This window comes from Jatropha curcas, chromosome 3 (genome assembly GCF_041381405.1).
Source record: "Jatropha curcas cultivar XTBG-Jc1 chromosome 3, XTBG_Jcur_1.0, whole genome shotgun sequence".
In the NCBI taxonomy this organism is placed as follows: domain Eukaryota; kingdom Viridiplantae; phylum Streptophyta; class Magnoliopsida; order Malpighiales; family Euphorbiaceae; genus Jatropha; species Jatropha curcas.
This window is the reverse complement of record NC_143153.1, coordinates 4,096,924-4,117,162: the sequence shown is the minus strand read 5'-3', so window position 1 is coordinate 4,117,162 and position 20,239 is coordinate 4,096,924. Positions and strand designations below refer to the sequence as shown.

Here is a 20,239-nt window from a genome sequence, read left to right as displayed (position 1 = left end):
CGCCCAAAATTTATGAAGCCTTATTCAGAAACCATCGATAAAAAGAACCCTTATCCCAGAGGGTACAAGATTCTAGACTTCAAACTATTCTCTGGAGAAGATGGACAACCGACCATGGAGCATATAGCCAAATTCACCATCTAATATGGGGAACTTGCCAATCTAGAGAATTTTGCTAACTATAAGTTGTGATTGTTTCCTGACTCCTTGACAGGTACAACTTTCACCTGGTATTCAACACTTTTGAGGAACTCAGTCAATTCATGGTATGAGATGAAGCGTCTCTTCCATACCTAGTTCTTTAAAGCTAAGCCAGAGGTTTGTATGGCCTAATTGTCCAGGCTAACACAAAGAAGTGGAGAGATGACTGACTCATTTATTGTAAGGTTTAAGAAGCTGAGGAACAATTGTAAGGCGTTCTTACTTGAACATGTGTTTGTCAAGATGGCTCAGAGAGGCTTGAACTTCAAGCTGAAAAAGAAATTCCAAGGGATGGAGTTTAGATATTTCTATAAGCTGGAGGCTAAGGTAGCAGAATATGAAGAGCTGCTGAAAGAAGAATCATAGATGAAAAGAAACTCACCAGGAACTTACTATCAGGAGCTTCATCAGGAAATAATTGTGGCTGACTTGGTGAATTCAGGTTCCTTATGTGTCCAAACCTTGGATCTCCAATAAAGACAGCTTTTTAGAAGAAGAAATCCAGTTCAAAAACTCAATTCACATTTGATGTTTCTAAGACAGAGGAGATATTTGATTCCTTACTAAAGGAAAAATTTACATCTCTTCTATTTGGTCATAAGCTGCTGACAAAAGAAGAGATGAAGGGCAAGCAATACTGTAAGTACCATGATTCCTGGAACCATAATACTAATAACTATTAGAGTTTCAGGAATGCTCTACAGGATCGCATTAACAGAGGAGTGTTGAGGTTCCTTGACAAAGAGCAGATGTTGATTGATGAGGATCCTTTTCCACTTGTGGCATCTATCAACGCTGTTGAAGTATATTTGAGGAGTATCATTGATCAATTGAAGAAGTTGAAGGTTCATTCAAAGTCCTTGAAGACACCTAAAAAGTCGTAACAATATTGGCAATAAAAATTTTCAGAGGAGTTGGATCCACCAAAACAACTAGAGTGTTTAATTAGTGAAGATTCAGAGGATCCTAGCACATCTTTTAATAGCTCATGAGCGGTAAAGACCTCTGGAGTTGGTTCAACGCCATCATTACCCATCGTGACTTACAAAAGGCCGAGGTGGGAGACTAATGTCTCAGAGCTCCATGACTAATAAGTCATATACTAATAAAGAGATGGTAGCAGCTGCAGCTGCATCTCTAGAGCTTATTTGCAGCAACTGTTTGACAACTTAGCTATGGAAGAGTCATAGGAAGTTGATGGGGCTGAGGTGATATTTGAGGAAGAACCGGTAGATGATTTCAGGGAAGAAGTCCAATTGTATGAGCTTAGCCCTACGCTACCAAAACTGGATGACATTCTTACAGGAGTCCAAGATCCCTTCGAGGAAATCAACCTCGGCATACCTGAGGATCCAAGATTAACATACGTTAGCCGACTGTTAAAACTTGAGCTAAAATAAAAAATCACAGTTGTTTGTACTTACAACGTCCTAGAGGAAATGCTTATTGGTTATCAAGTAGTACAGGAGAGCCGCACAAGAGAAATGCCAATAGTTGTTTCCTCAAGGAGTACTATCCCACTAGTGGAAAATGAAGGATCATCAGCAATGAATGCAGTGGGGCTAATCCCATGGCCCAATTAAGAATGGTCACCTGTAGCAAGCAACACAACAATATAGGCAGGTTATATAGCTGATCCCATGGAAATCTTGAATAAATTAAACAGGCTTACTGATCGTTTCTTTCATAAACGTGTAAAGACTGATTCACGACTTTAAATATATTCATACAAATCTCAGAAAAAAAAGGAGGGTCAGTTGGGGTTCATATCTTGAAACTAGTGTCAGGTCAACTAATGCTATGAAATAGCAAAGGAGTGTGTCTCATGGCTTTTTATCTAAGCCTGTACCTAAGAAGAAAAATGTAGATCACTCAAAAAAAAAAAAAAGTAAATCTCGGGTAAAAGATCCTCAATCACAAACAAATAAAATTAGAAGAAGAGCCATCTGCAGGTGCAACACAGGGCAGGTGCGATAGAACATACATGTGGAGAAGAGATAACTGAAACATCTGAATCTTAAATAGTGAAAAGAGGAGACTGCTGAGTAGAAGACATATGAGCCAGGGGATTTGCCTCAATATAAAAAATATATCTAGAAACAGTTGATAGGTAGGATGATGAGCTAGTCACAAATGTCCCTTGAGAGAACTTGGCAGAGAAAGGGTGCAAAGTTTAGCAAAGGAACTTACTTGAGGAGCTGGTGCATTAGCAAGGGCACCACCGAATGAGTTAGCAAATGAAGCAGTGGAACCTGTCACCGAAAAATTAAAGGTACACGATTCATATTCTATCTCAGAGGAATTAGCTCTTTCCTTTGGTTAGATTAGAAAAATATTTCCACTGTTGTCATAATCTGGAAAAATGATTGCCAGTGGATTTGGTATCAAAAGTTTGGTGCCTCTGGAATAATTTTTTATTGGTTCCTTAGCTATGATTTTTCAAAAATTTACCAAAGACAAGGTAGAAATACCCGGCTATTTAATTCTCATTTATAAAATTTGCTGCCACCCAAAAAGACCCACTTTTCTATTTTTATATATATATATATATATATATATATATATATATATATATATATATATATATATATATATATATATATATATATCCTATTTCTAATATATATTAGTTATTATATATATTATTAAAAAAAACCAAAAAAAGAAAAAGTAAAAAAGGAAAAAAAAAACAAACCTATAGTAATTATATATATATATTAACTATTATATAAATATATTATTAAAATTAAAAAAAAAAAAAAAGCAAGAAAAGAAAGAAAAAAACGAACCTGTATACAACGGCCAAATTGGCCAAAGCAAAATTGCAAGAATGGCAAAGGTTGAGCCTCAAAATTGGAAAGTCGCTTATTAAAAGGGACAAATTTTTTTTGTCAAGAAGAAGAAGTTAATGAAGAGTGGTGGCGGTGCAAACCTGAAAGAGAAAAGTGAATGCCGTGTTAGGGTTGTTTTATTTATTTGTGGGTTTCTTGTTTATTTGTTTAGAATGATATTTTTAATTTTTGCGTTTTTTTGGGTTAGAATTTTCAAAATAGGCTAATATATTAAGCATGGTCTATTTGGTCAACTTACTATGGAGGCAATTGTTGGACCATTTTGTGATTTTTTAGAATTAGGGTTATTATGCATTTTGGGCTTGGAGTTTATTGGGACTCAGTTAATATTATTTTGAATTATTAATTGAATAATTAATTTTATTTATTAATTAATTAATTAAAAGAAAGAGATGAAGACGTGATATGTAGTTGAGCAAGCATTTATCAAGCGGTTGTTCACGTATAGGAAGTTAGAACACCAAAGGAACTAATGGGAACGTGTGTCAGTTGATCTTTTTGGTAATCACCTGTGAAGCTTATAAGTGGAACAAGAGAACCCCAACAAGCAACCAAATTCTCTGACGAATTCAACAATCAAATCAAACTCTCCGACGAGTCAAGCAGTTTTATCTTCGAAGCCTTGTTCTTATTTTTTCTAAGTACTGTCTATTTACATTTCTTATAATTATAAGCTCTTTTTCAATACAATCAATCAAATTCAATTTACTTTTCAAGTGATCAAACTATTTTTTACAATTTCATCTGCCAATTTTAATTTAATCGCATAATGGTGAAGCGTATACTAAGGAAACAAACCCATAGTCTAGAAGTCAGATCGAGCGCACTTTAATTTTCAGTTGGTGTACTTTATACACCCGGCATGCCCGTAGTTAATTCACAACCTAAGCTGTCAACCAGTGGATTAGTTGCTCTTTTTCAAAAAAGAACCAACACAAGTAAATACGGTGTGTACATTTATATTGTATTGTATCAATTCAAACAGAATCGAGAGTCATATCTTATCTCCAAAAGTACTGACTGTGTGGAAAATTGATAGAGATATTCTCAGCAATAAACAATAGATCAAAAATGGAAATCAACATGCCTTATGAATAAAAACAAAACCATGAAACAATACCAATGATGAGAAGAATGACAGTAAAAAGAAAAAGAACGATAAGAAAATACTAGACGGCAACAAAAATGAGAAAGAACCATCAGAAAATAATGAGGGCTGAAAAAATAGCAGAAGAAAAATATTATTAACATACTAAAAAAACAAAAGAAACAATGATAAAAATAGGAAATTAATATAAAAGGAAACACTAACATATTAAAACACTGAAATATAAAATTAATATAAAAAGGAACACTAACATATTAAAACATTAAAATATTAATAAATTAATTCCCTACTAATAAAATGAGGGCACAATAGTAAAAGTATATCACAAATAACAATAATTTAAATCTTAATCAAACTGACATTCTATAAAAGTAAGTTTCAAAAAGTGACATTTACTTTAATTTCTCAAAATAATACTCCCTCCATCCTATTTGTTAGCGTGGTTGACAAAACGATATTAAGAATTTAGTCAATGAAAATTTATTTTGCCCTTTTTTACCCATAACTCATTAAGATATTAATAAAAGTCATTCATTTAATAAACAATCATAAAAGTTACTTTGGAAAAATTTAAATAACAAATTTAGCAACCTTGCAAATATTTTGGAACGTCCCAAAAAGAAATAACAAGCAAACAAAATGGGACGGAAGGAGTATTATATTTTATAATAATTAATTAATTCTTTGTTTGATACTAAATTTAGTCATTTTTTATTCTTTTTATAAAAGTTATTTAGTATTTATAAATTCCTATATTTTCAATCGTATTTTAAAATATATATTTATTCGATTAAACCATATTGAATTATGTCGAATCCTCTAATTTAGTGAATCCCTATCATGATTGATTTAATGAACATTGGTTATGACCATGTGTGATTTACAATTAGCTCTCAATAGCTATTATTGCCTAGTGCAAAAGAATAACTAAGACGTTGTTAGAAATAGAGGTGTGTATGAGTCCCATTGTGACGAAATTATATAATTTTCAATTTCATCCTAAAATATTAGGATAAAAAAATAGGATTTTATTCAAGTTCCAATAGATACATATTTGCGTCTCGTCTCGTCTCCACCCAATTTTTGCAATAGGATAAGATGAAAATTGGATCTGTGGGAAGGGTCGGAATGGGTCACATTAGAAATTAATCAAGATATCCTATAAGTTTACTAAATTATTATTTTCACAAAAAAAATATAAAATTACTACACTCATCCCTTGCAATCAAATAAAATTCACAAATACAAATCTGAGTTAAAAAAATCGGATAAATCAAATAATTAATTCAATCAATGATGAATTACTACTAAAGTCATAATATAAGATTGGTTAGTTGTTACTTTCTAGTTAATGAGAGCATTAAATATAATAATTTAAAAACGATGTACAATTTAATTTCAAATGTTTTTTTTATGAATTTTTGCTCATCATCTTTTTTTATTTTTATTACCTTTAAACTGATTTAAATTTTTTGTACATACTTGATTTAATCCTAAATATCATATAAAAATAGTGTTCAGCATAACTAATAGTTTAGTAATCAAATTAATTACAATTAATATTTTTCTCTTTATTGATTAATATTTTTTTAAGTAAAAAAATTATTTAAAAAGATTTACGTAATATCTATAGTAAAATAATAAAAGAAAATTTTAAATTGAAAAATATGTTTAATTAACCGATTCATTTTATGTTTAGAATAGTGCATATTAATTTTTTATATGATTATCATCTTAATAAATAATTGGTGTCAGGATGAAGATATAATCTGAAATTAAAAAAAAAAAAACCAAAATACTTGATTTTTTTGGATGGAATTAGGTCGGTACAAATCGGTTTTATGAAAGAATCAATTTGGTCTCGATATTATTTTCAAGATGACATTCGGAATGGGAGTATTAAATTAATATCGTTTTAATTTTTTTCAAAATTGTTTTGAAAAAATGGGTCTAGTTGGCAAACAACTTGTTAAAGCACCACGCCTTAAAGAACTTATATATAATGGCCATATGGCGCAAAAATAAATAAACACGTGAAAAATAGAAAAATAAAAATAAAACAACCGCCAATAAAAATCAACTTTTGGTTCTAGACGAGCCCAGATTGGTCCAATAAAATCCATTTGTGATCTAACTACGTCCTCGACACGTAACCCAACAAATCTTTCTCAACAGAGAAGAGAGAACTCCTTCCCCTCCAAGTTAATTGATTTTATTTTCAATTTTCCAAATTTCTAGTTTTAAACGAATGTCGTGATCTTAGAAACCTCCACCGTCACAGTCTCATATCATTTCTTCTTCGTTGCCGTCTCGTATTAACATCGATTTACAGCTTCTAGACATATATTTGGAAAAGTCGTTAGACATTTCCTTCCTTCAATAACTTAAACAGAAAGTTCTAGAGAGAAGACTATGGCCCCCTTAATCAATTATAGAATCATTTTCGTTTTACAGAGAGATTAATTAGAGGACAAAGGGATTGAGAGAGGAAGAGAAAGGCAATGGGGCCAGGAGCAGCGTTGACTATGGCGGCAAAACAAGCAGAGGAATTGAGAAAACATGGAAACACTTATTTCGGCAAAAACCGATTTGGTGCTGCAATCGATGCTTACACTGAGGTAATAATTTAAAACCTAATTAGTTTATTTAGGGATTTGTGAAGTTTTCGGTTTTCATTTCTTTCATTGATAGTTTACTTTCTGTTGTCGAAAAGCTAGGCAATTACTCTATGCCCTAATGTTCCTGTGTATTGGACGAATCGGGCTCTCTGTCATCGGAAACGGAAGTATGTACGAGCGCTGACCTCTTTTTTTTTTACAATTGTTCTCTCTCTCTCTCTCTCTTGCCTTTAACTTGTTTTTTGTGGTTTTGATATGGGGATTCAGTGATTGGGCGAAAGTTGAAGAGGATTGTCGCAAAGCTATTCAACTTGACAGTAATTCTTTCAAGGTGATTGCTGTTTTCAGCAGTTTTGTTTTGAGTTCCTTTCTTTTGTGAATTTTGAGTTTTGGAATGGAACTTTTTGGTCAAGAATGCATGAATTGTTATCTTTTAACAAAGCAATGGTTTGAGATACTTTGGTTGCTTGCTGTGTGAAAGGTTTATGCTACTCTCAATCATTCACACAGTGAGCAAGTTAAGCATGATGACCACGGGTAGAGGAGATCATTCATTTTATATCATGTAATTCATATTCATACAGAAATACACATTGCCAGATATATTTGTTTAAAATAAAGTAGGCTTTGAGATGGCGCTAGGTTCTTTCTTCATGACTGTGGAGGTGTTAAAGTTCAACATATGCACTTTGACTTTTGTTTTTGTGTTGTTTCATTGAGCTTTTCTTTTGATAACTAAAGGAAATTAAGTATAAGAGGAAATACAGAAAAGGGCAGTGCCCCAGCTGTACTAGGATAAGCAGCAAATAAACTGTTAGAAAGAAGAAGCAAATATGAACACATGAATTGAATTGGATGAGATGATGGTGACTGGAGAGAATTAGCAAGAAGAGAGAGGAGAATCTTCCAGAAAATGTGAATAAGAAAAGGAGAAACAGACTATCATTGCTTATTGTGGAGGAAGTATATACTTGTAAGACACATATGCTCTACCTATTTTGCCATTTTTCAACTTAAACTCCTTATGCAGTAATGGATAAAGGCATCCTTTCATGTAGGTCTGAAAAATAGTCAGCATTTTACTGCTAGCATCAAGATATCAGTAGTTTACATCCAGCATTTTTTGTCAGACTCTTTTTAATTTCCCATATTTGTTCAGCTTATGATTAAAAGATATACTGCTTCAAATTAATATTTGACATAGCAATTAACCGTAACTAAAGTTACTTATGTATGGTCAGTACAAATGTGCATGTGTTGTTTTTTGTAAATGTACTGATAAAATTTGTTATGATTGCATGAAGTTCAAGCTTGTTTTGCCATGTGACAGGCCCACTATATGTTAGGACTTGCATTACTACAGAAGGACAACTTATCTGAAGGGGTGAAGGAATTGCAGAAGGTACAGAATTATTTTTATCTTGAATTGTTCTTGGAATTCTTTCTGGCATCAGACTGGTGGTGTAAGTTGCACGTGAATGTTTGTTTTCCTTTAGGCTTTGGAATCCTATGCAAAGCGAATTACTATACTATGATGCTAGACTTCTTCATGCATTTGATTTGCTGTGAACTCATTCGGTAAGCGTTTGCATTAGTTGCTTGAATTATAGATGAGTAATCCATTCTAATTGATTTTTCTTGTAATTTATTATTACATGTAAGATATTGCACCCAATTTATTTCTACCACAATTTTGTGCATTTTTCTTTTCCTATTTGATAGTATCAGTTTTTTAACAAAATCATTGTCCTCGATGCGTTCTCGATTTCTGAAATGAATAGCTATTTGAACTGTTCTCATTGTCTTCCTGGTTTTAAACTTTTTAGTGCACAAACTAGTATTCTTGTATTGGTAGTTCCTTATCATGGCTTTGCTTTTTTTTTTTTTTTTTTTTTTTTTTTTATCTTTCTTTTTCTAGGGCTTCTTTAGCTATCATATTTTTCAGTAGATTAAAAGGATTAGTTATAAGTGTTAACAGCTAAATTTGCCCCATACAAGGGTGAAGCTGGCAATTTAAATTATGGGGGGAAAGGCTTTTAATATCAAAACCAAGAGGGAAAAATGGTTAAGGTTGATAGAAATATAGCAGGTCCTAGGTTTGAACTTTGAACCCCAGGACATGTACTGCAATATTATTTTATTTCTAAGAATTGCTTCCCTTCCGTTAACATGGCTTTGCCATTGATCCAATACAAACTGCATTTGGTATGTCTACATCGACATTCTAATTGGCTTGTTAGTTTATAAATGAGTTAGTTTGCAAATGTAAACAAGTTGAGCTTAGGTAATTCACAGTGAACTTTGTGGGTAAGTTTGACTTGTATCGTTTGTCTTAACTAGTAAGTTGAAACAAGATTTTATTACTTGGAAAATAGTTCATGAATGGTTTTGTTCATTTTCAACTTTAAACCCCAGTTGAAACTCCTTAAATTTGTTTATCATAGTCTTTATGATTGTCAGACAAATCTTTCTTCACAAATAGTAAACATCCTATACCAAATATTCCATGTAAAATTGACTGTGATTCTTGTAAATGAGAGAATGCAACTTGCATGCTGGTGATGGTACTTATTTGGCTTATGCATGTGCAATGAATTGTTAGTGTTGACCATGTTGACAACCGCAGACCAATCAAAAGCTTAAGCATATAGGGGAACTTATCAGCATCCAAATATCAGTGAAAGGAAAAAAAAAATATAAAGTTTGAATCTTAACAAAAGAAGATAATTCTCCAAATACTCATATCCAGTACCATCGGGACGTGATGAATTGTGAGTATTAAGTTCCAAAAGGTCTTATTTTGTCTATTATTGAAAACATATAAAAAATGTGATTCCAACAAATAACTGATCGTCTAATGGAAAAAAAGCTGATGATGGGTGCATATGAAGGCTAGATAGACAAATTAGCGATTAAGTTGTCATTGTCCTTCAGATTTTTTTATTGATTTGTTATTTGTTTTAGCCTCAGCTTCAGCTTATGGATTTCAGTTGGCCATTAACATTCTACGATAACAATTGAATTTGTTATGAATACTCTTTCCCATTTTTGTTTTATCATTTTTAGAACTCTTAGTTTATTGACGGATAAGGACAGTGGTAAATAATATAAAAGTTGCACATAGTCCACAAGCTAGCTTATAAATAGAAGATGACAGCAGTTTCGATGAGAATATGAGATGCTTTACCTACGCGTGTATATTTCATCTAATATTTTCTGAAGTGGAATAGATTTTGCGACAAGAAATATCTTATGACATCCATACAAGAAGGTGCTAAATGTGTACAATAGTTTAATGTTGATATGTGCTCCAGCTACTTCAGCACAGAAAAATAGCTGACCATTATTAGTTATTCAACTATTCAGTAATATGTGCTTATGTGGCAGGCAACAGGATGGCTTTTTCCTACTCATGAAAAAAAAAAAAACACACACTTAACCAATTTTTATAGACATCCTAAAAGTCATTCAACCACAGCTTATATAGCATGGTGAATGTACAAGATTCTTTACTCACTGGGGAAAATATTTTGGCTTTTGAATATGGGCAGTGTGTTTGGAGTAGGTTTTCGCTATTGGAAGGCTGACAATATCGTTCTTTTAGGACCCTCTACGTTCTAGCTATGGAAGAGATGAATGCTGCTTTCCAATAATGATAGTGGAAAAATCATGAACTTTAGCATGCTGGAATTTAAGATCATGAACTGTAGCATCTGAAGCAACAGTAAATCTGATACGTGATGACACATTTACAAAGAACCAATCTGGTGTAACAGTGATTGCTATTTGTGAATAAACAGGTTTTCAATAATCTTAGATTTGCTAGTATTACATAGTGCCAGCTAGATTTTGTTGTTTATATTGAAGATTTGATGCAAAGCATCAGGTTCTTACAAGGAACTGATTGCTTTCTTTTGCAGGCTCTGGATCTTGGTAGGGGTGCAGGTCCAAAGGGTTATATGGTGGAAGAGATCTGGCAAGAGCTAGCAAAATCAAAATACAAGGAGTGGGAGCAAGCATCTACTAAGCGATCATGGGAACTACAAAACTTGAAGTATGTAATCCCAGTGAGTTTAGTGCCTGTTGTTGGAAAAGATTTCTGCTGTTCTGAGTAGTTAGAAAATTAGTTGCTGGCTTATCATGCTGTTTTCCACTCACATGAGTTACTCTTGTTCCTCTCAGAGAAGCCTGTGAGAATGCTCTCAAGGAAAAACATTTCCTCGATGACTTTCAAACAGAAGGATTTTTAGATGAAACATTTGCTTCCCATGTGAAACAGTTGGAGGATTTAGGACAAGTGTTTGAGAAAGCTGCAGAAGATGACACGCCAACTGAGGTAGTTTCTGGGTTTGTTTGTTTAATATATTCCGCTTTGTTATTAGCTGTTTTATTGAACTGAAAGTTTTCAGGTGCCGGATTACCTATGTTGTAAAATTACGCTTGATATTTTCCGTGATCCTGTCATTACTCCAAGTGGAATTTCATATGAGAGAGCAGTAATCCTTGACCATCTTCAGAAGGTATCTTATTGTTTCTTTTAATTGAATGTACTGTAGGTGGGGAAAAAAAAAATCCACAATTAACAAAACCGTTAAAACTGGGTAGGATTGCTTTGAAAAAGTGACGCCAAACTATCCAATCCAAACGTTTGCTAACCTTTTGCGTTTGTTTGCTTTCTTTATCTGCATTAATCAACCGATAAAACCGTGTAGGATTGGTTTGAAAAGTCACTCCAAACATTGTCTAGCCCCATGCCTTTTGTGTGCTTGTATTTATTTGCATTGATCAATTGAATTGAAATCAATTTAGGTAGGGAAGTTTGATCCGGTTACACGAGAACCCCTTGATCCGTCTCAGCTAATTCCTAACTTGGCGATAAAGGAAGCAGTCCAAGCATATCTTGATAAACATGGTTGGGCTTACAAGATGGAACTAAATTGATTGTTTTTGATAACTTCATATTTTGAGTGTGAGGGACTAAATGGTTATAGTGCAGACCTGATTCTCTCAGAACTTAACTTTTGGTAGCAGTATCTCAAGTGTGCAGCATCGATCATGTCTGATAATGTATTTTTGTGCATGTGCTTCAAAGTGTGTTGTTTGATGCCCCAACTGTATGATCTTTTGAATTTGTACATATATTATGCTCTAAATTATTGCCTGCTGCTTGTACATAAATTTACTGCAGCCTATTTTATCAGGGTAATATTTTACCTTGCTCTCCTCATCCTCAGATTACTCGTAAATTTTGATAAAATATAATATAATGCAATTAAATTAGTATAAAAATAGAGATAAAAGGCATTATATCTATAACGAAGAATCCAATTACAAATGCTTATCAGAAAAAAAAAGGTATGATAGTCTAATCGTAAGGTGATCACATAATTAGTTAGTCAATTTGTATAGCAGTTGATTTTATATTAATTATATTTAATAAGCATCATGATTTTTATTGATCAATGTATAAATTCACTATTGAATTTTATGTAAAAAGTTTTATAGTATTTTTTATTTTTACTTTGATCTATTGAACAGTTACACAAATAAAATTGAACATATTAAATATTACACAAATAAAATTGAACATATTAAATATTTTAATTTGTAAAATTATTATATTGAATATTCGAATTTATAAAAATAAATCAATTAAATATTTATTGGACAGTTAAAAAATATAAAAATTATTATTCTGAAAATTAAATTAACTATACTGAAATGAATATTTGGCATATAATACCATAAACAAAAAAAAAAAAAAAAAGTGTTATTGTTAATATAAAAGAGGTACAATATTTATCAAAATTCACAACTTATAGAGTATGATAGATATGTCTCGCAAAATTTGAAATGTTAATAAAAATTTTTTTTTAAGTATATAGATAAATTTATACATCTAAGCATTTTAAGGGTAAGCTTTGTCTGTTCCCTAAAGAATAATAGTACAAGTGTGTGGTGTCACCACATCGACAGGAACAAAATATCCCAATCCGTACTGGCTATTAAAAATTGTGGATCAAAGTTTTGTAGAGGCCCATTTGGTCATTTCATTTTTATTAGTGGGTTCGTTGGCAATGGCAACTGATAATAACCCATGATTTTATCAAATCCATAATTTGAGCATCTCAGCAAAAGTGACATTACATTTCACAAGCAAATAATAAGACAATAAAATTTATTTAGCTTGACCCTTCAGTATTTTTTATTTATTCTGAGATTTAATAAACTGAAAGAATATTATAAATTATAATACGAATAGTGTTTTATTTTAGTCATTAAATTAGTGAAAAATTTTGCAGTGGAAAAATTTCAAACCTAAACTTTTCACTCTCCATATAAGTGAGAGGACTAATCAAATATTGACAATTGGCTCTTCAACATGGATAAGTTCTTTTATTTTTTTTTTTTTTTTGCCTCTTTTTTGTTGTTAGAAATGTGTCCAAAGTTAATGATGCCAAGGAGTCTCTTTTAATCAATTCATAAAGGACATCATCCAATGTGGACAACTCTACAATAAATAAGACATTTTTACTCCCCTATATTATCAGTACTCCCTTGGTGGGCACTATTTTTTTTATTTTCATACCGATTAAAAAATTAGCAATTATCATGATTAAAGGATAATTTTATTTATATAATTTTTATATTATGCTCATTTTAAATAATATATGAGCAATTATTATATTAAAATAATAAATAAAAATTAATAAGAGTTATTGAAAAAAAAATAAAATTTAATAAAGATATAGTAGACAATTTAAGAATTAACTATGACGTAGAAAAGGAAAAGAGACTATATTTTGAAACAAATCAAAAATTTAATTATCATTAATTTATCAGAAAAAAAAAAAACATATGTTATAAAAATTTATAGGTTATCTTAGTTTTTCTCTTTGCTAAAGTAAATTCATATTCTAACATAAGTGGTCATATAGAGGTAGACATAAATTTATAATGTTCACGATTTGTTTTTTTTTTTTTTTTTTTTTTTTTTTTTTTTTTTTTTGGCTTGACAAACAGTCTTATTGATAATTTTTGCTTTGTCGAATGCAATGATTTTGCTCTGTCGGTCCAAGATTTCACCTCCTGATTGTACTTTGTGGACCATTCTCCAATTTGTTTATTTTTCTCCCAATCAAGAGGTATTTTTATTTTTTTATTTTTTATTTCGTTTGAGATGGAAATTACATACAGGAATTTTATTTATTTTTTATTTCTACTTAATAATGTTTCGAGTTTGTTCTGTGTTTCTACATAAATGCTTCTTACATTTTGAATCCTTAACTTTACTAAATTAAAGCATTTTTTACCATTCAGATATTTCCTCACGGGTTACATAGTAAATTGTATTATCAGTTATCAAATTATATATATATATGACATGATTTATTTTTCATAAACTTGAAGAAAATAAAACCCTAACAATGGAAAGTAATAGAATGATTCAAATAGTTCATATTTTATATTATGCCTTCTTATTGTTTTTTATGATTTATATAATTAATTTTTCCGTTAAGAAAGCAAGTCTCATTTCTTTTTTATGGGAGTTGTGTTGAGCGGATCTTATTTCCATAGTAATTATTTTTTCATCGTATTTTTCTTAAATCGTATGATTTCTTAATTCATACTTTCAATTAGAATGTTATATTATTTGAAATACTTCTTATCACATATTTCCTTTGTGCATTTTATGTGATTTTAGGTTTTTTACATGGTGATTAAAAATAATTAAATCATCTAATTTATAATAATATTTTTTAAATTTTTATAATTGCCATCTATTCATTTTATAATAGAATAATAAACTAATTGCCCTCTATTAATTTTTATAATTAAAGATAGAAGTTTAGTAGATATAGCTAGATAAAAGAAAAAGTTGAAATAAAATATATTATCTTAATTTTTTAAAAATATCATATAAATTAAATAAAAAAAATTAAAAAGTACAAAAAAGAGGATATCAAATCGATGACAAATATATAGAATTCAATTACAGAATAATTATTGTTGAACATAAAAATCCGAAGAAAAGTTAAAATCATAGAATAGAAATGGCCATGCTATTGGTCATTTCATAATGTCTATTCAATAGACCCATCACATTTATTTGTTCAAAATTAGGGTGGTGTATCTCCTTTATCATGGCTTTGGTCTATCTTTGCAAAATTTTTCTCCTCTTTTAGAATCCCAAAAAAAAAAAAAAAAAGTCAATCTTTCTTTCCCACCGTTAAAACCAAAATTTAAATAAACAATGAATGGGACGGACACACCTTCCTCATATCATGTCGCTTCCAATTATTCACTTGTACCTTCTCACAATAATTCACATTCCTTAATCATATGACACCGTTAATCATTCTCTTTCCCCGGCTTATAATGAGTATATTTTTTATATTCATTTTGAAAAAACAATATATATATATATATATATAGACTTAAATTTCTTATAAAAATAAATTTTAATTATTTCTAATCAATGCATTTAAATAATAGTTATCTAAACGGATTTATTTGATAACGGGAGAAGTTGGATCAGAAGTTAAACTTTTTAAAGAATACGACGAATTGATTTTCATTATACTCTTGAATCTCTAAAAATATAATGCTCTACTTCTCTTAAATATGAAAAATTATTTATTTATAGAGAAATAAGAAGCTGTAACATTTTTGGAAGAGTAATATTTATTTATATTTCCTGAGAGATAACATTTTGTGAAAAATAAAGTTACGAGAAAATAAGCCATTTTAGATCAAACAAATTATAAAAACCAAATGATTATTGTTATTGTTGTAAAGACATGTGAAGCAAATATTCTTCAAAGTGAAAACAGAGGCTTAGCAATCAAAGAGCCGACGCAGGTTCTTTGGATTGTTGTGGGCTTAGTTAAGCCATCCATCTGCAATTCCACATGGTAGACCCATTTCTTTTCTGTTCTTCATTTTGTTTTCATATTCCAAATCATTGTTAGTTGATTCACTATTACTATTGTTACATTCTTTTTGGTAATGCCTCTATTTGTCCAAGATTGAAGTTCCAACTAAAATTCCTGAAGAATTCCTAATTTTTGAATCTTAAAATGGTGGATTTGATAGTTTGAGCATACCATTTGAATTGGTGGTTTTGAATGCCAGGAAATGGATTTCATGTGAAATTTTTACTGCCATTGCCATGTCAATCATAAATGTCAGTTTCAGCCTTCTTTTTCACAAGACTTTGAATTGTCATTCAAATCATTATTAAATTACAATTTCAATCTCCAACAGAAATGTCTGCTTCAAATCACATTTTTATTTTTATACCCTCTTTCTTCTATGCTCTCTTTTCTTTTTTATTTACCTTTGTTTAATCCATTTTGTTATCAATCATTTTCTCAATCGAATATCATTTTCAAACCATATTAATTAACTTTTCCTAATCTAGATGGAAAATAAAACCAAACTTATCTTCCAAAATGGAGTAAAAATATTAAGATTTGTTAAAAAAAAAAAAAAAACAGCCAATGGCTGCTTTGGTTGTTTAACTCTTCACGGAAAACATCTTTGACACAATTTGTACCATACCAATATGAGTTAAAAAGACTATCATGCCCTTATAAAACTTTTTAGCAGTTGTCACTTGTGCCATTTAGCAAAGCTCAACTCTTTATTAGCAATAAAAAAACATAATTGCCTCTTTAATTGAATTATAAGAACAAAGAATCCCTCTTCTACCACATTTATAGTAACATTCCCATAAAAAACTTCAGTCTCACATACATAAAACTGGTGAATAAATTATTACAAATAACTAACAAGGAATATTCTTACAAAGGATGTACTATGTTGCCATCTTGAATTGGCATTGACAAAGTTTTATATTTCTAGGAAGATAGGGTCTGGTAATAACTATTGCATTCAAGACTTTCACAAGAGAGTAGGCAATGGGCAAATATCAAATAGGGAATAGACACACAGCATCTTTCATGGACCACAACACCAGAAATCACAAACTCCATTCAATATGGCCACATTATTCTTGTTTCAACGCATTACAATTTCAAAACCCATCTCAGAACCATTCATTCACCTATTTGGATTCATTCATCAATTTGGAACTATTCTTACAGTAAAAAAGCCAATATTTTCCATTCCAAGCTTAAAAAGATCAATTCATTCATGAACCAACCAACAACTTAGAATAGTGCAAGTGCAAGTGCAAGTCCTAGTCCTAGTAAGGGTATGAGTTCCAACCAATACAAGACGAAAAATTGTGTGATAGTTACCAATTCAAGTAAAATGCAAGTAGAAACTGGATTAGAGGGCAAAAGCTAGCCAGAAAAATCTCATTCAAGTTAAATTCCATAGGGGGACCAAGGATGCTAAAAACCGGGTAAAAGGAAAAATAAAAGCCAAAAATGCTACTAGTAAAATCCAAAACATCTACAAAATAAGGCATGGCGCCTGAAGGAACTATAGCACATAACATAAAAAAAAAAAAAAAAAAAAAAAAAAGGATGTGACAAGCTTATGGCAAATTTATACACAAAGGCTAACTCATTAACCTGGAATAGAAGTTTTCAGTGAAGAGAATTTACAAAAAGGCTGGGGAGAATGGCACAGATAAGCTGAGTTGCATCGGGGAACAGATTTAGAATTTACATTTTGCTGAACTTGGCCATTGTGCAGAACTTATCTTGTTATGCTGTATGCGTAAGATTAATAGCTCTGTTCAGTCTCTCAAGAATTCCAGTAGCCTTTCTCATGGCCCTTGAAGTGCCATCTCGAGCTAGTTTGGAGATTGTTTCATGTGCACACTCTTCTTCCCTCACAGCTTTCCAATTGGTTCGATCATACAAACAGATTGTGTGGAGAATGGCAATGCAATTTTCCTTGCTGCGTTCACAAGTGCTCTCCCTGATAATGCGAAGCAAACAAGGAACAGTTTCAAGCTCTCCCATGTCTTCAACAGCTCTTTGATGACTAGAAAGAATAGCAAGGATAGCTAGTAATTCATCGACAAGCACGCCACTCATAATCTTCTTCACAATCACCTTGACTGCACCATCCCTCACAGCTCTTGCCTTGTTTTCATGTATGAAACATAAGGTAAAAATTGCCGAAGCAGCATCTTTCATAGCTAAAGGATTCCCCTCATCTAGAAGGTCTATAAGTGGTTTTAGGGCTCCTGATTTCCCAATAAGTGCCTTGTTGGAATCAAGAGCAGATAATGTGAAAAGGGCTGCAGCTGCATTAGTCCTTGTTTCGATGGTTCCTGACCTTAATGCTTCCATTAGGAGAGGAATTACCACAGGGGTTTCAGCAACAAGCTTCTTGTTGTTATCATGGATCGAAAGATTTAAAAGGGTTGTTATCAAATCTTCTTGAAGATCAGGGTGAATCTCACTTGTGGACTTGCTTGTAGAGAGCGGATTGAGCAATTGAGGAATGGCATCAAGAGATTCGCCAAACAGCGCACGGAATGAGGGCATCCTCTTTGTCAAAAGCCGAAGCTCCTTTGCAGCTTCTTTTTGTTCAGGAATTGTTAACGACATCTTTTCAAGTAAAGACAGAAAATGGTCGCGATCAGCTTCTGTTATTCCTTCCTCATTAACATAGTGAACAGGGTCCTGCAACTCTAATCCTTGACTTCTACACCATTGTGATATCATTTGTCTTATCAAGTGATTTGGTGTAAGGTATGTGTGCGACAGAACTTGCTGAGTTAGAGGGCATGTCCGGTTGCCTCCTTTCAGCCATTTCTGGATGAATGGTCTATCATAAGTCTGCACAAATAGACACACAAACAAAACCAAACAAATCAATGACCAAGAAGCAGCAAATTTAGGACTAACACAGACCAAAATAATATTAAAATTGAAAACCAAAAAACAACATTGAAAAATCACATTAATCAATTGTATCAACAATATCACCAGTAATTATTGCAGATTGTAAGAACATTTCCTCTGTAAGAACATCACCAGAAATTTGTTTCATTATAAAATCGATCAAACCAAACGACATTTAATTTCTGAAAATATAACATAAAAAGCATGGACAGCATCATAAATAAGGGTTTAATCATATGCCAATTTTTAAGAGTCACAGAACCGCCACTTTTCATACTTAAGAAATAGTACAAGCAAAGCATCCATCGCACGTTAATTTCAACAACTGCTAGATTTCAAACCATTCTTAATGGTTATAAGTATTAATAATAAACTACCCAACACAACACATGTCACACATACACAGAAGAAGGGAAAAATCCTTAACCTCTGTTTGGTTTCTGAGAAATGAGAGAGAAAAGAAGGAACTTTTTGATTTCCACTTCACAAAACAGATAAGGAATTCCATTTCATTTCCCACGATTTATGAACATCAAACTGACCGTGAAGTGAAAAGAAAAAAAAAAAACAAAAGGCCTAAAAATGAATAGATAAATTATATAATCAAAATACAGAAAAATTATGCAATTTCACACAAAAACCCAAAGAACTTAAAATCCACTCCTTATATTTCACTTCAAGAATCAATAAGAGTCAGAACCCATCTTCATTAGCCAAAATTATTGTAGATTAATTGACTACTCGCCTAAAAGTGAAAAACTTAAAACACAAAAACAACAATTGCATTTCATTTCATAAACAAATTACCAGCATTTTCTCGGAAAACAAACAGAACCAAGAACCAATCTTTTAACACTTAAATATACAAAACAAACCTCTCCAGTTGCTAAAATGACAGGATCTTTCATCAATTCTTTAGATAACGGACACTTGAACTCCTCAGGAGGACGCAACAAAATTTCACGCAACTTCGGAGACAAGGATCTCTTCTTTATCTTCAATTCTTTTAAAGCAGATAGCGTTTCTTTGGCTTGATCGATTATTTCTATAGGGTAATCCTCATCATCTACAATGGTCCTAACTAGCTTTCGGAGTTCCTTCTTTAATTCAGTCGCCTTGGCCATGACAGTCGGATCGGAATCGAAGACACCGGTCTTGGCCATGGAAAGAAAAATCAAAGAAGGTGATTAAAACAGAGAATTGATGTGCGTTTAATGTTCAGTAAGAGTTGTCGTGCCAAGAATGGTGAGACAGAGAATGAGAAGAATGAGAAGGAGAATGCTCTGTTTCATTCTCTCTCTTTTGTTTTCAATTTTTATGAAAAAATTATCTTTCTTCTCTACTCTGTTTCTCTCTTCTCTTTACATTGCTTTCTATCTCTTTTTTATTTATTTATTTTGTTAATTATTTTTTTTATATGTTTCTTTTCTTTTATTTACTAATTTATTCTCTTTTTCTAATGTCGGTAATTTTATGGACTGAGACGAAGCACAATATAAACTTAAAACTGCTGTCTTTTCTCTGTTTTCAATTATTATTATTTTTCAAATATAAATAAGTAAACCTTCAAAAAAAATATAAATAAGTAACAAATAATTTCGCATCATCGTCCTTCTCCCTCACCCGTCA

General features: G+C 31.7%; 2 protein-coding genes across 2 annotated transcripts; one reads left to right on the top strand and one right to left on the bottom strand.

Annotated features, from left to right (window-relative positions):
• Positions 1-6,338: 6,338 nt before the first annotated feature.
• CHIP (carboxyl terminus of HSC70-interacting protein) lies at positions 6,339-11,957 on the top strand. The gene is made up of 8 exons (XM_012229739.4): positions 6,339-6,779; positions 6,879-6,946; positions 7,047-7,110; positions 8,110-8,181; positions 10,700-10,833; positions 10,962-11,115; positions 11,189-11,299; positions 11,589-11,957. The coding sequence occupies exons 1-8, from the start codon at positions 6,663-6,665 to the stop codon at positions 11,718-11,720; spliced, it is 852 nt and encodes a 283-aa protein (XP_012085129.1). The 5' UTR covers positions 6,339-6,662; the 3' UTR covers positions 11,721-11,957.
• Positions 11,958-17,296: 5,339 nt separating this feature from the next.
• PUB9 (plant U-box 9) lies at positions 17,297-19,922 on the bottom strand. Its single transcript, XM_012229751.4, has 2 exons — positions 19,486-19,922; positions 17,297-18,544 (listed from the first exon to the last, which is right to left on the bottom strand). Exons 1-2 carry the CDS (start codon positions 19,771-19,773, stop codon positions 17,459-17,461), a joined length of 1,374 nt encoding a protein of 457 aa, XP_012085141.1. The 5' UTR covers positions 19,774-19,922; the 3' UTR covers positions 17,297-17,458.
• Between the last annotated feature and the right edge of the window lie 317 nt (positions 19,923-20,239).

Coding starts and splice junctions, on each gene's coding strand:
- CHIP (XM_012229739.4), top strand. CDS start 6,663: ATGGGGCCAGGAGCAGCGTTGACTATGGCGGCAAAACAAGCAGAGGAA. Junction 6,947..7,046: donor CTCTGTCATCGGAAACGGAA/GTATGTACGAGC, acceptor ATGGGGATTCAG/TGATTGGGCGAAAGTTGAAG. Junction 11,300..11,588: donor TCCTTGACCATCTTCAGAAG/GTATCTTATTGT, acceptor AAATCAATTTAG/GTAGGGAAGTTTGATCCGGT.
- PUB9 (XM_012229751.4), bottom strand. CDS start 19,773: ATGGCCAAGACCGGTGTCTTCGATTCCGATCCGACTGTCATGGCCAAG. Junction 18,545..19,485: donor TCATTTTAGCAACTGGAGAG/GTTTGTTTTGTA, acceptor CTATTTGTGCAG/ACTTATGATAGACCATTCAT.